This window comes from Canis lupus, chromosome 24, assembly GCF_011100685.1.
Source record: "Canis lupus familiaris isolate Mischka breed German Shepherd chromosome 24, alternate assembly UU_Cfam_GSD_1.0, whole genome shotgun sequence".
Lineage (NCBI taxonomy): Eukaryota > Metazoa > Chordata > Mammalia > Carnivora > Canidae > Canis > Canis lupus.
In genome coordinates this window covers 32,570,097-32,584,027 of record NC_049245.1, presented here as the reverse complement: position 1 = coordinate 32,584,027, position 13,931 = coordinate 32,570,097, and the positions used below count along the sequence as shown (strand labels likewise).

Here is a 13,931-nt window from a genome sequence, read left to right as displayed (position 1 = left end):
TACCTGTTGCATCATGGGAGGTCATTGGTAAGTGTACAGACATCCTACACAAGACTATTTCCCAGCTGACCCATCACCAGCACACCACGCCCATGGCGGGGCCTACCTTGTCTCCTTTGGGGCAGATTACATGTTCCTGCATCGAAACCAAAAGGGAGCAGGTAGAGAAAAGCCAAAGATGCATGGGACCAGAGTTGATCAACACCTAGTAATCCCTCAAAGGAGTCTGAGTTTACTTCTAAGTGCTTCCAGAATAAAGCCTGAGGTATAGCCTGGGTCCCAGAGGTTAAGAACCTCCGCTTTATATTTTACAAGAAGCCAGAAGACAATCTGGAACCGCCTTTCCTTTCTTCTGTGTTCTGTCCCAGAGTGAACGACAGTAAAAGGCAAACACAACCTGGCTCTAACCATCAGGAGAGCAGCTTTAGTCAGCTACCTGGCTTTGAAGCCCAACTCTACTGTTTGACTAGCTGTGTGTCCTTGGGCAAGCTGCTTAACTTCTCTGAGCCTCATTTGTCCCACAGGGGTAGTAATATTACTTAAGTGTGCTTAAAGATTAAATGAGGTTATCTATGTGAAGCACTTAATGTAGTGGGTGCCCAGCCCATACAAGCACTCAGGAATTCGAGGCCAGTCCAGAATGTACAGCTGGGCCTTAAGAACTGAAAAATTTGCATATCATCTCTACCACTGTGTACATCAAGTGCCATTCTTTGTACACACTGGTATCTTCTAATTGCACACGATCTTCAGAGGTAGCCAGCCCCAAATCTATAGGTACACGGTGTTGCGAAAGCGCCTCTCTCTCCCGGACCTGGAGGGAGGCTCTGCACAGGCCATGATGTACCACAAATAATAAAACTTCAGTACCTTTATCCAAGCTGTCATTGTCACAAAAGAGCTCCACACATAACCTTACAGGAATTTTTATTGTTTAAGACCCAGTCATGCATACTAAAATTACATGTTTTCACCACTTTGACGTAGAAAATGCACTAGAAAAATAAACTTTTGGTCAAAACAAACACTGAAGTAGATGAATCCACCACCACTTGTCGGTCTACTCAAAGCTAAACTGAATTTCAGTTTGAAGTGAGGAATGTGACCAGTGGCTGAAATGAGGAACCAATCCGGTCAGAACATTAGCCTACCTCCTACCCTGTCAGAGGAGGATCAGAGGCTTTAAGCATTCCACCCATAACAGGTTACCACCTGATGTGCCAAGATGTGGAGGCATAGCCACAAGAACCCCAATGGCAGCTTTCTCCCCAGCTTAACGTGCTGCCCAGTGAGACCAAGGACGAGCAGCCAGTTGGCAAACAGATTCATCACTAGCTTCTCCATCCACGAGTCACACTGGGCCTTCCAGTGGAGCAAGTCTTATAAGGAGGAATATTTGACTCTGACAATGCCTGTCACTTGCATTTCAAGCAAACCAATACTGAGTCAGGAGAGCAAAAAAGAATTTACTTTAGATTTACAGAATTAACAGATCCCAATACTGAGAGACCTCACCAGACAGCCCTCTTTCCTGAACAGTTGAGATGTTTCTGTTTGGTTTATGCACATTATCTCATGCCACAGAACAGCCACACTTGCATCATGACCTAAGCTAACACTTCACTTCCCAAATGAAAGAGGCTTCAAAGGAAAAACCTTAAAAAACTGAAAACTTTAAAATTAATTATTATAATACCACCACCACTGTGCCACAGCTTTTGCCTACCCAAATGGGAAAGTAATCCCACAACTGATCTGACAATCTGGTGGCATTTAAGAGAAACTGCCCACTCTGGGAGAATTCAGAAAGACTCTCAGGAATTCTGGGAAAATACCTCTTCTTGTCCTTTCTGGCAAACATGTATCTTACAAGCTGAAGTGTTTGTAAACCTCTAAGGACAAGTGGCTCCTTGTGAAAGCAAGATGAAGTATGGGGAAGCTAGAGCCACTTCTGCCAAAAAGCACATAAACTCCAGAGAGGATGCAAGAGTTGCATAGGTGCTTCTGTACGTTTCTCCCAGCCTCTCCTCTGTGAAGGAAGAATAGAATTCCAAGAAGAGGCACAATTTTCCAGATTCTATGTAAAGAGCAGAGGAGGTTTAAAAAAAAAAAAAAAAAAAAAAAGAGCAGAGGAGGAAGAAAATCCCCATATTACCTAAGCTTACAGATTTCATTTGGGAGCTTCGGATGTCAATTCAGACTTACATTTTCTGTAAAATAATCCAGATTGGGGGTGGGGGAAGGAAGAAGGCCTCTAAATGGTAGTACAATGTCCCTGTGGCAAGGAAGCCAAATGATGCCTAAAATACAGGGTTCAGAACTCAGAGCAGAGACCCTTTTATCATGCGATTCAGGGGGGGTTCAGTGGCTCATCCAAGGTCACATAGCAGTGTAAAGCCAGAACTCAGGTCCCCTGGATACTATCCCTTTCCCTTTCCTATACCACAGTACCCTGAATTTAAGGAAGTTACTTTTTAGATTTTTGTGAAATGGGCCAGAACTTTCCCCTGAAGGAAGACCCTCCCAGTTCTCCTAATGTTCACTTGTTTGCCCCGTCACTGTACCCCCACTACTGAGGCTCACTGTGTGCTCCTTTGGTCATTCCCCCACCCTGCAGCGGTGACTGTACAGAGATCTGGTGAAGCCACACAGAAATGGCCTTGATTTTCACCCAGGGAGGTCCTGCTTTCACACCTTGATTCAAACCTCCTGAGGCGTCAGAACTATTTGATCTCTCTTTGGAACCAAAATAAAGCACAGTGGCTACAGAAGGCAGACACATCTTGGCTCTGACTCCTTTCAGAAGCTGAATGCATCGGCTCCTTGGGCCAACTGGAAAGTCCTAGGAAGTGGGCAATATCCTGGTCTTGGGAGATGCTTGTCTCCGTGAGCTTAAACACACATAAGCTTTAAAGTCCAACAGACACGGGCAAAACCAGCCAGGAATGCAGTGCAGAGTGTAAACTGGGGAAAGTCTGTGGGGCTGAATAGTTCATGCCTCCCTCCATCTAGCTTGGCAGCAGTGGTTGTTTTTCAATCTGTTTTCTCTTTGAGGCCTAAGAATGCTTCTAACCAGTTCCCACATCCAAGCAGTTGGGTTCTGAACCTTCTACTATAGCTGTCCTACTTGTGCTATTTAGATCTTTCCAGCCTTGCTGGTCATGCTGTCATTGGCAGATGGACCTGGAGGCTGCCAGGGGTCTGCGTGTTGGCACTTCCAGCTCTGCCAGGTCCCTAGAGGGGATCCAGGGTTAGTATCTATGGTGAAGAGCCTTCCCTGGAATTGGCACTAATGAGGTGAATCGTTTCCACCACCACCTTCTCCAGATATTTGAAACAGTACTATGAAGATGCAGAGCTTATTAACAATAGACTGGCCTTTGCATTTCAGAGCACCATCCTCTTCCTAACTGAGCTGTTTTTTGTTCCCTTGCCTGGTGGTCTCATAAATGCACGGAGAACGTACTTACACAACACACTGTACTTGTTGCTTTTTATCACTGTAATTTTCAAGGAATGAATACGAAAGGAAATAGGTCAAATGCCACCAGATGAACCACCTAGTTAGATGCTTGGGCTAAGGCTAACGTTTTGACAGGAAGAGTCTAAAGTGCTGAAACGCAGAACTAACGTTCGGACTTGCTGGCTAAAGTCTGTCCACCCACATCAGAGAGAGAAACAAGCATGTCTGGGAGGACTAGGGTCCCAGAAGTGATCCAGCAATAACTCTTGCATTTGTTTCTAGAGACCAAAATTTAAGAATCCCAAGTAATTTAGCCATTCCCCACTGTTGGGTTTCCAGTGTCCCACCAGAGCCTCAGGGATAGAAGGAATTCACATGAACCCTGGTCATCTCACCTGCCATTGTCCAGTTCAACCCTCCCTATAAAAAGGAAGTTGGTTATCAGCAGGTCCCAAGAATATAGATACTACTTTCCTTTTTAAAGGTAGGCCAGATGGTGACATGTGCCTCTTGGAAAGGCCCAGATGTACCACAAAAAAAGTAGGATCACACTTGCCTCTAGAGAGCCATTCTTCTGGGCAGAACACCAATGTTTGGCATTTAGTAACTAAACCAAATTCTCAAACATCAGCCAAAGCCCCTGGCATCATTTCATCCAGCTTCATTTTACAGATGAGAAAGGAGAGGCCCACAGAGGCCCAGGTCTTATCCACAGTCACACTTCTGGAGCTGGAGTACTGGTCTCTTCATTCTTGGGCCAGAATTCTTTTAGCTACTCAGGCCTGGCATGTGGTGTTTTAGGTTGAGTAAAATCACATACCTCTAGGATCCTTTATAATTTTATTGAGAACCAGGGCTAAGGCTTTATGGGTTTGGGAAAACTTCAGTTTCTATTGCAAGAGTCAACCAATGAATCTTAGAAGTGCTTTGAAGTCTCTGGCTCCCAAATTTGATAAGGAAGTGCTACTTATGTCCTGATGCTCCCATGATTCAATTAAGGTGCTTTCCAAACCCAGTGATGGCAGCTGGGGCCTGGTCCTCAAACTAGAAATTTCCTGATGAGCAACAGAAGTCTGTAGTTGGGAATCAGGTGAAAGACACAAACTCCAGAAGTCTCCTCTGTGGCCACCTTGGAGACTCGGCCAGGTTCTTTCTTAGGAGTGTGCTGACTGGCCAGTCAGGTGCTTTTCTTCTGGAATGTGGGACAAAAGTGACTTTGGTCCTGATTTTTCTTGTTCCAAGATCTCTAAGAACCAGACATAGCTTCCAGATTGATGGTTGCCAACTGAGATTCCAAACGTTTGAGAATCACTGGGACCATTTTCCATGTCTTCCATGGATTAATTCCAATAACCAAGGCCTTACTCCATGGCTCACCTTCAGAGCTGTACAGGCTGCAATTTAATTACAAGGAGCAAGACTGACTCACGGGCACCTCAGATTCTCCTTGCGCCTCTCCAGAGAAAAAGGAAAGGATTTAAAGATGGTGGCACTCACAGGGGACTGGTTAGTAGCAGGAGTACAGCTGTGATTTCACGGCCCGTAGGGAATCGTCACACTGCGCATCTGAGGCTAGCCCCTCCGTCGGCAGGGCCTGGCCCAGGATGCTGTCGCAGACGGAGACAGGTGGGCAGAACTCCCTCACAAAGTCCTCCTCTGAGGCCAGGAGCACGGCATTCCAGGCAGTGATGTCCAGCTCTCCAGCCGTGCCACCATACTCCTTGGGGAGAATGCTTCTTGGAAGGTTTGTGTGGAGAGAGTTCAGGTCAGACCCATGGAGGAAAAACTGAAGGGGAAATGGAAACACGTGTCCTCAGGTTAATCAGAATCAGTAACCTGCAAGGCAGGCAAGTGCTCAAACACCTGCTGAATGAATGAAGGAGCAGCTGATGGCAACCTGACCCTTCCAGTTCCTCGAAGACCTTGAGGATCCTTAATTCCCTTCCCGCGCTGTTGGCTGGTCCTTCAGAATACAGCCAGATGCAACCACTCTGCTGCCTGCCCACGGAACCCTGGAACCATGCCGCCGCTGCCACTTCTCCCCTGTGTTCTCACGACAGCCTCACACTGGCCTCCCTGCTCACAGCCTGTTTCACGCTCAGGTCGTGCCAACTCCTTTCTGTACGGCCTGCCAGTGCTCCCACCTCACGCACTAGGAGCCAAAGTCCGCACACTGGGCCATAGGGCCTGTCACAGTCTGGCCCCCGCTGCTCCTCTCTTCCCCTCCTCCCACTTCCCTCTGCTGCTGCTCCAGCATGTCCAATGTGCTCCCACCTCAGGCCAGTACCGTAGCTGCTGGTCTCAGATATCTGAGAGCTCATGCTCTCGCCTCTTCCCAGTCTTTGCTTAAAGGCCAGCTTCTCAGCGACGCCCAGCTTTAATCCTGTGCTACAGTCCCGTGCCCCTGCTCTGTACTGTCCCCTTTCTCTGCTTAATTTTTCTGCACAGCACTTAGCATATCTTAATACTAGATCACATATACCCACTGTCTGTTTCTCTCTAGAATGTAAGCTCCCCTGGGGGCAGAGATTTTGGTCTATATTGCTCATCTAGAACGTATTTGTAAACACAGTAGTTTAATGGATATATTTTTTTTTTTAAATGGAAAGTTTGTACTTTTTTTTTTTAAGATTTATTTATTTATTCAGAAAAAGAGAGGCAGAGACATAGGCAGAGGGAGAAGCAGGCTCCATGCAGGGAGCCTGACGTGGGGACTCGATCCCAAGACTCCAGGATCACACCCCGGACTGCAGGCGGCGCTAAACCGCTGCGCCACTGGGGCTGCCCTTTAATGGATATTTTTGAATGAATGAATGAACATATGAAGGATGAAATGAACAAGATTATGGACCACAAATAAGGTCATTTCATAGATATAATGAGGCGTGTTCCAAAGACTGCTTTGGCTTTAAGAGCAGGTTCCAAACAGGATCTTCAGGTACTAAGATAGGTTCAAACCCAGGCAGGGATGCCACTAACTTAACTTCAAACCTGACTGTGCATCAGAATCACAGATTCTGATTTTAAGATTTTAAAATCACACTCCTGGGCTCCACCCCTGGACTGGAGTTAAAATTTTCAGGGAAAGGGCCTGGGAATCTAAATTTGATTTTTTTTTTTTTTTAAGATTTTAAGTAATCTCTCTACCCAACATGGGGCTTGAACTTACAGCCCTGAGATCAAGAATGGCATGTTCCACCAACTGAGCCACCCAGGCACCCCTCTGTATTTTAAATTCCTTCCCTTGCAACCTTGAGATTCTGTTTCCTCTTTGAAAAAGAGTACAAAATTCAAGACCCGGTCTTTGGAGGGACCACGATGTTCCTAGGCCTGAAGGAGGAGGAGAAAAATACCATCCATTACATGCAACCATGGTACCTAGCAAAGGCTGAGTGAGAAATGGCTCTTCTAGGTCACAGAGGAAGACCATCCTTCAAGGGCCATCTGTCCTTTCTTAAATAACGGGTAGGCTAAAACTCACTTATCTCATGAACCTTGAAATATTCCACAAACCTGATACACGAGACAATAAACTAGGTAAATAGAAGAGCTCAAAAATTGCGTTTTTAAGCCCCAAGGAGCTGTGGTAAGAAATCACTATAACTTTTTAACTACCTGCCCAATACTACCCTTCTCCCTGTCCTCTTATACAGGAAATACAATGATACAATGTTGGTTCACAGTGCCCAGGCCAGGATATTGAAGAGCCAAAATATAGCATTTTAACTCTTAGAACTGCCTGCCTCCCTGCTCTCTCCACTGTCACATATTATGGTCCTATTAATTTTATTTTCCTTTCACAGAAAAGATCATTTATCTGTAAATCTGTTCTTTCCAAATTAACCATCCCAGGGCAAAAATAATAAACTAAAAGAAGTTTATTGATGTCACAGGGGAGTAAAAAAAGAAGTATCAAGTTAAAAGAATCATCACTTACTCTGTTTGCTATTTTCTCCTTCAGAAATGGTTTTATGATGGCAAAAATGCCTTTAAATATTCGAGGTTCATTCACTACATGGACTGCTTTTATCCGAATGGGGAAGCCGTCCTGTAGGAGAAGGGAAGGAGATGTTAGAACATGTGGGAGGCACTCGCAGGCTGTTTCCACAGTCTGCCTCCCTCCTTTAAATCTTCTTTAGGCCTCCATATCAGTTTGCTCTGATTCTCATGGCCTCCTCCAAGACAGCTCAAGTGAGGGCTAACCTGGAAGACAAGACTCAGAGAGAGGGTCTTTCTTGGGGCAAACAAGTGGAGAGCTGCTCCTCTTGTGGCAAAGGAAAAAAAAAAAAAAAGGTTGGAGCCTGTGTGGATGGATCTAACAAACATTGGACCTTCAGGACTGGTGTTGCCAAACGGTATTTCTCAGGATTGTACTAGGTGTGATGCCCAAATGGTTCCATGGTAGGTAAATAAGTTTGAGAACAGCACGCTGTATATAGTCATACAGATGTCCTTAACCACAGGACTGTCATATGCAAATGTTTACAGTCACATTCTCAAGAAAGGGACATACTATGCCACATCTCCCAGACCTATCTAACCCTGGAGCTTTTTCCCCTCAGATCACCTTAGAAGACTAGAAAACACTGATCCAAACTCACTATCCTAACACTTTAATCTGTGCGGTACTTAGCAGGTAGTAAAAGAAGAGTGGAAGCAAAGGAAAGCCAGAGTATTAGCTCCACATTTCTGATAATGACCAAATGTGATGCTGATGTTTAAATAATCAACCTGGCACCCAGTGCGGGCTCACACACTTTGTGGGATTCACAGGGGAAACTTTTCTTTGGTGCCCTACAGCTCGCAAGGGACAGTACCTGTGGGCTGGTCAGAGGGAACAGGGAGCTGAAACTGTTAGAGACCTGAGACTCAGGCCATGCTACCCCTGCAAGGGCTGTGTCCCCAGCCACCAAAAAGGAAAAGGGATTCATGCTCACTTCAGCAGCACATATACTAAAAAGGAAAAATAAATTTTGCCTTGTAGGATTGAATGAGTTATGACGACTATAAAAGCACTTTGCAAACTGTTGAACATTGTGCACATATGGAACTTTCTGGTTCCCTGCACTTGTGTCTTTTTTTTTTTTTTTTTTTTGGTGGGCAGCAAAGCAAGGTTTACTGAGCAATAGCAAAGTGATAGTACAAAGCTCCTGAAGAGGGAGGGGACCCAAGAGGGTTGCCCCCCACTATGTTCTAAAACACAGAACACGGGGTACCTGGGTGGCTGACTCAATTAAGCATCTGACTCTTGATTTCAGCTCAGATCATTATCTCAGGGTTGTAAGATTGAGCCCTGCCTCAGGCTCCACACTGGAGGTGGAGTCTACCTCAGATTCTCTCCCCCTCTGTCCCACCCCCATGCACATATGTACACTCTCTTTCTCTCTAAAAATAATAATAAATACATAACACACGAGATACAAAAGCACCTGTCCAAAATAGTCCGACAGGATCCCCATTCTGAGGTCCCAGAGGGCAGGATCTATCTAACACATCAGAAACACAAATTCTCAGTTTCATTTGTTAGAATTGTTCCCCTGTCTTCTGGAGAAGTAAACAACAAAAATGAGCAGAAAGTATTTCTCTGGTTGTTTGAGCTCTTGCCCCTAAAGCTGATCTTGTCCAGACTGAAGGGACCTTAGAAACCACTGGAGAACCTGCTGAGAATGAATGGTAAATAGGACATTTGCGTTTCTTCCCATAATGCTGTTGTATCTTTCAGACTGTAGGCATGAGAAGTGAGGTTTGTGTATCATGTGGGACCTGTGGTAAATAGGACCCTGAGAAAAGCCAAAACCACCACGAAACAGGCACACGACAAACAGGGGCCATACCTGAAGGATGCCAATCACCTTTTTGGCTATAAAAGGGCCAAAGTGAGATGCTTTTGATAAGCTCACTCCTTTGTAGTCTGCAAGAATTACAATTCCATTCACCTGGGTTTCTTCAGACTGAATGAGTTTTTCTAATGTCAAGTATATGGCTCGGATGTTTTCGGTAATTGGATAGTTGCTCGGTATCCATCTGTCTGAGGTCATAAGAAATGGACAGAATGTTACAGAGATGAATACAAAACAAGTAATCACAGGCTAAGATTTATCTCCTTGCTCGAACTCTTAATTTAAAAAATGGAAAGAAAGCTACTCTATTGGCATGGCTCTATTTAGGTTAGTAAATGGGACACCTTAGCAGCAGCTGATGTTAATTCTAAATGCAGCAGCACATTTGGAAATGGGAATGCAAGTGAGTGCTGGAGTTAAAAGCCTGAGCTCTGAAGTCAGACACACACGGAAGGAGGGTGTGTGTGTTGAATCTTACTAGCTGTGTGAGTTACCTCCTCACTCTGAGCCCACATCTCCTCAGAAGAAGAATATGCCAGTAATACCTTAATGGACATCTAATTACATCAGATTTTCATACCACCGCCCTGAGCCACCTCTTCCCACATTAGCCTTCCCACTTTGGGTACCACTGACCTGCCTCCTGGCTGCAGAGATGGGCGTGGTCAGTGGGAGTCGACATCATCCTGGCTACTGTGTGATCCAAGCCAGATCAAACAGAGCCAAGGGGACTCAATTCTTCGACCATGGCCCTTTGGAGAGAAGAGATCCCTCTCCCCTCTTGCAGTGGTGAGGCTAGGAGCCTGAGACTCTGGGGCCCCAAGCGACAAGAGCTGGCCTGAAAATGAAGCATGTGTCAAGGAAAGCAGGGATGGAGATGGCTTTCCAGTCTGTGCTTTGTGCTATATCCCCTTTCCGGGCCAGACGTTCTCTTAGTATTGCCCATATGTTTAAAGGAGTCCTTCCTTTCTCTGGGAAGAAGATGGAAATGACAACTTTTGACTATTAACCGCTGTTCTCAAGAAAATTCCACCAATCTGTGTGTCCTTTTCTTAGGACGATAAAATTCCACATGACTGCCGCCACCAAGGGGATATGTAATATGTGCAAAATTCCTATGAAAAATAATCTTTGTCCAAAAGCTGTGCCAGCTTGCTACTGAATGTTGCTGCCAACCAAACCTGCTTCTACATAACCGGATGTCTTCCTTTTCAATAACATATGTCCCAAAAGAGGCAAAGCTAATACCCAGTTGAGAACAAAACCATCTCAGTACGCCTCCTCCTAAGTTGCATTGGTAGGGAGGGGTCTAGCTGCTCCAGAGACATGGGGGAAAGACTTCATCTCACAAGCAAAAGGCTGAAACTGTGCAAGCAAAGGTTTGAAACCACACAGGCAAAGAGGTGAAACCAGGGTGCTAGTCTGTTTTGTAGATCCTTATGAGTCCAGTACAGAGAAGTAGCAGAAAAAAAACCTGCTGATTGGTTCCTAGGTCTCCTGGTGCCCTAAAATCACCACCACATTGCCTGTTTTAAAATAACCCTAATTTTGGAAAGTGCCTAAAACAGCAGGTAAAGCACTTAGTTAACATTGTGCCTGGTACACAGTAAAGGTTCAGGAGGATGGTTTAGTCTCCAAAAAGGGTTTGGCAATTGACCAAAGCACATGGCGATGCAGACCTTAAAGGCAGAGAGAAAAGTGCAGGGAGGTGTCCACTGCCTGACAGACATCCCTTCAAGAGGAGTATGTGAGCAAAGGAGGGCTGCCAGCGGGCACTCTCCTGCTCCTGGCTTAGTTGGGAAGAACACTGCGATCTTACTTTCAAATTTTGTCTTTGCTCTGGCCTGACAGATTTTTAAGGCCGTGGGGGTTGGAGTCTAGTGGACAACACTCTTGAGTTTATAGCATATTTGGTGCCCCTAATTAAAAGCAATGCAAGGAAATGTAAGATGTCCTCATTACCAACAGTAAGTGCTGAGTTGGAAAAGTGAATCTAAAGTGAATCAGTGGCTTAACAAAGTAGAGGAAAGGAGGGAGAGGAGGAAGAGACACACAGTGAATTGTCACCTTTCTGGTCATCTGCCCAGCCGCGCCCCCCCCCCCCCCCAGATGCCTGCCTCACCTCCTCGCAAAGGAGGCATGGGGCAAGCCTGCTTGTACCCTCTGACCAGGGCAGGAATTTGCACGGAGGAACTTGGCTGGGTAGCCCAGGAAGCCCGCACACTAAGGGGTACGAGATCTTGACAGGTGCAAAGTGGTGGCAAAAGCCAGTCTCCAGGAAAAAGAGCAAGGAAGATATATACAGGACAGCAGAAACGTGTGGCCTAGGGAGACACGTAGACAGAAGCAGAGACAGGGAGAATGGCTGGCTTAGTTCCTGATGGGGGGGGCAAAGTGGATTCTGGTTTTGGGGCCCGGGAGCCCCAGGAAAGCTGCTACACTTTGAGCTCACTGCTTCTGGGGGATGCTCCTGTTTCTTTAACTCCTCCCTTTTCTCCTAGGCCAGGTTGAGTAGCTTTTTGTCATTTGTAACCAGAAGAGCTTTGACTCCAACAGGGAGGGGGCCGATAGGGAAAGGCAAGGGAGAGACGGGGTGCCAGGCACACGCATCCCACACACAGGTGGGCACGCAGGCAGGTACCTACGGCCTGGCCAGGGCAATACCTGGGCGGATGCACAGGATGTGGCAGCCTCGGGGGTCAGTGTGGGGCAGCACAGTGAGGAATCCGGAAGCGAGGACATCCTTTAAGGCCGAGGGCTTCAGGTTGTTGAAGACTTCGGGCCAGCTTCTCCTGCAGCTGTGGTAGTTGACCAGCAGCTGTAGGGCCCGGTCGTAATCGAACTTGCGGGCGCGGAGGAAGCGCAGGAGGAAGGCATCATCCAGAGAGGTGCTCAGGGTCGGGCACTCCTTCCGCACCATGTCACGGAGGGCCTGCACATCTCGGAGCCTCCATTCCGGCTTCTCCTGCAGCTCTTCCCTGGCTTTGGTGACCAGCTCCTCTGTCAGCGAGCACACGTAGCCGGGAGGCTCGGGCGGGGGCGGCAGCTCATTTTCCGAGAGTGAGGCCGCAGAGGGGCTGGTTCGCAGAGAGTCACTTTCTTCTGACATTAGCTACCAGGATCCCTGCCAACACACAAACCCCGAGCCAAGTGAACGAAGCCCGGCACTGCTCCTCTGAAGGGCAGCATGATGTGGAGGGGTGAGGGTGGTGGGCAGGCGCACTTTTGTCAGAGCGGCGGTTCTCAGCTGGGGGAATGAAGTGGATCTGGACCACAGGCCCAGGTCCGACCCCCGACCGAATGAAGTGAAAATCCCCACCAAGGCACCCAGGCAACTGCAGTGGGACACACACACACTCCTCAGGCAACGCTGTGGCCTTCTGTACAGAGATAGGCTGCTCGACCTACTTGTAATTAAAGAAAGGTGAGCTAAAACAACTCTGAAAGTCATATTGGCAAAAATACAAAATGGGTGCTGATGTGCTTTCTGTTGGACAGAGAATAAACTGGCATAGCCTCATCGGAGGGCAGTTTGTCGCTATCAAAATTTAAAGCCACACACCCCGTGGCTCAGCATCTCATTTCAAGGGCATATACTTGTACATGTGCACAAAATATACACACAAGGACAATTACTTCAAGTATTGGTTATGATGGGAAAAGACAGGGAAAAGACTTTAACTGCATACCAGCTGGAGACTGGTTAAATGATATTATCCTAACAATGGGATACTAGGGGAAGATTTTTATGAACTGACACACTAAGGAAAAGAAAGCAAGTTGCAGGACAGTGGGCACAGAATAACCTTATTTATATTCTTAAAATCTATACCTATATATTGAGCGCACCTAAAATTTCTGGAAGGAAATATAAGAAAATCGTTACCAGTGGTTCCCTCTAGGGAAGAGTACTGGATAACTGGACATTTAAGTAGGGTAAAAAAAGTAGTACCTTTTTTTAAAAACTATACCTTTTTTTTTTTTTTACCATATACATATATGACTTATGATGGCCGTGAAACAAGGCTGATTGACGCTCACATGGGAATGGAGCATAACTGACAGGATGGCCCCAGCTGCCATCCCTCTGGATCCACCATCCAGTGGATGTCACCCTTTCCCCAGTCAATGACTGAGTGAAATGTGGGCCTCCACTAACAGGCAACTTTGCCTCGAGGTTCAGCCTGAACCTGCCATGGAACTGCCCTACCGTCCACGACTCCCTGCCCAAACCTCCTTCCCTAGAGAGCTGAGCTCCTATTGGAGTCTGAAGGCTCTCCCTGACTTCTGCAGCTTCCCCTCCTTTTATGCTTCACAGGTGCTGCCTCCAATTCATTCCTTGCATGTCTAATCTCATCCTAGTGTCTGTTTCTTGGAAGAGCAGAACACATTTATTGAATAAAAAAACAAAACCAAAAACAGCTGCTTTAGATTTTCCAGGAGTAAGGCAGTAGCAGCTGTCCAGTCCCAAAGCCCAAGCTCCTGTCCACAGACTACCACTGGTCCCTGACTCTGAGCTCAAGGAGAGCAGGGACCATCTCAGGGGTCTCTGCATGTAGCTGGTGACCAGGTCACTCCCCCAAAACCGTCGTCTTGCCACTCCGTTCCTTGCATTCTAACCTCCAGCC

The 13,931-nt window shown here is 46.6% G+C and overlaps 1 protein-coding gene across 5 annotated transcripts in view; it reads right to left on the bottom strand.

The window, feature by feature from the left end:
• Positions 1 to 910: 910 nt before the first annotated feature.
• TTPAL (alpha tocopherol transfer protein like) overlaps positions 911 to 13,931 on the bottom strand; it is a 38,215-nt gene continuing 25,194 nt past the window's right edge. For all 5 annotated transcript variants that reach the window (XM_038572410.1, XM_038572411.1, XM_038572407.1 and 2 more), the window contains 4 exons: positions 11,968 to 12,427; positions 9,298 to 9,491; positions 7,401 to 7,511; positions 911 to 5,249 (listed from right to left, as the gene is read on the bottom strand). In XM_038572410.1, coding sequence (XP_038428338.1) covers positions 4,971 to 5,249; positions 7,401 to 7,511; positions 9,298 to 9,491; positions 11,968 to 12,412 — 1,029 coding nt within the window. In that variant the 5' untranslated portion in view covers positions 12,413 to 12,427 and the 3' untranslated portion in view covers positions 911 to 4,970. The remainder of the gene's footprint in view (positions 5,250 to 7,400; positions 7,512 to 9,297; positions 9,492 to 11,967; positions 12,428 to 13,931) is intronic.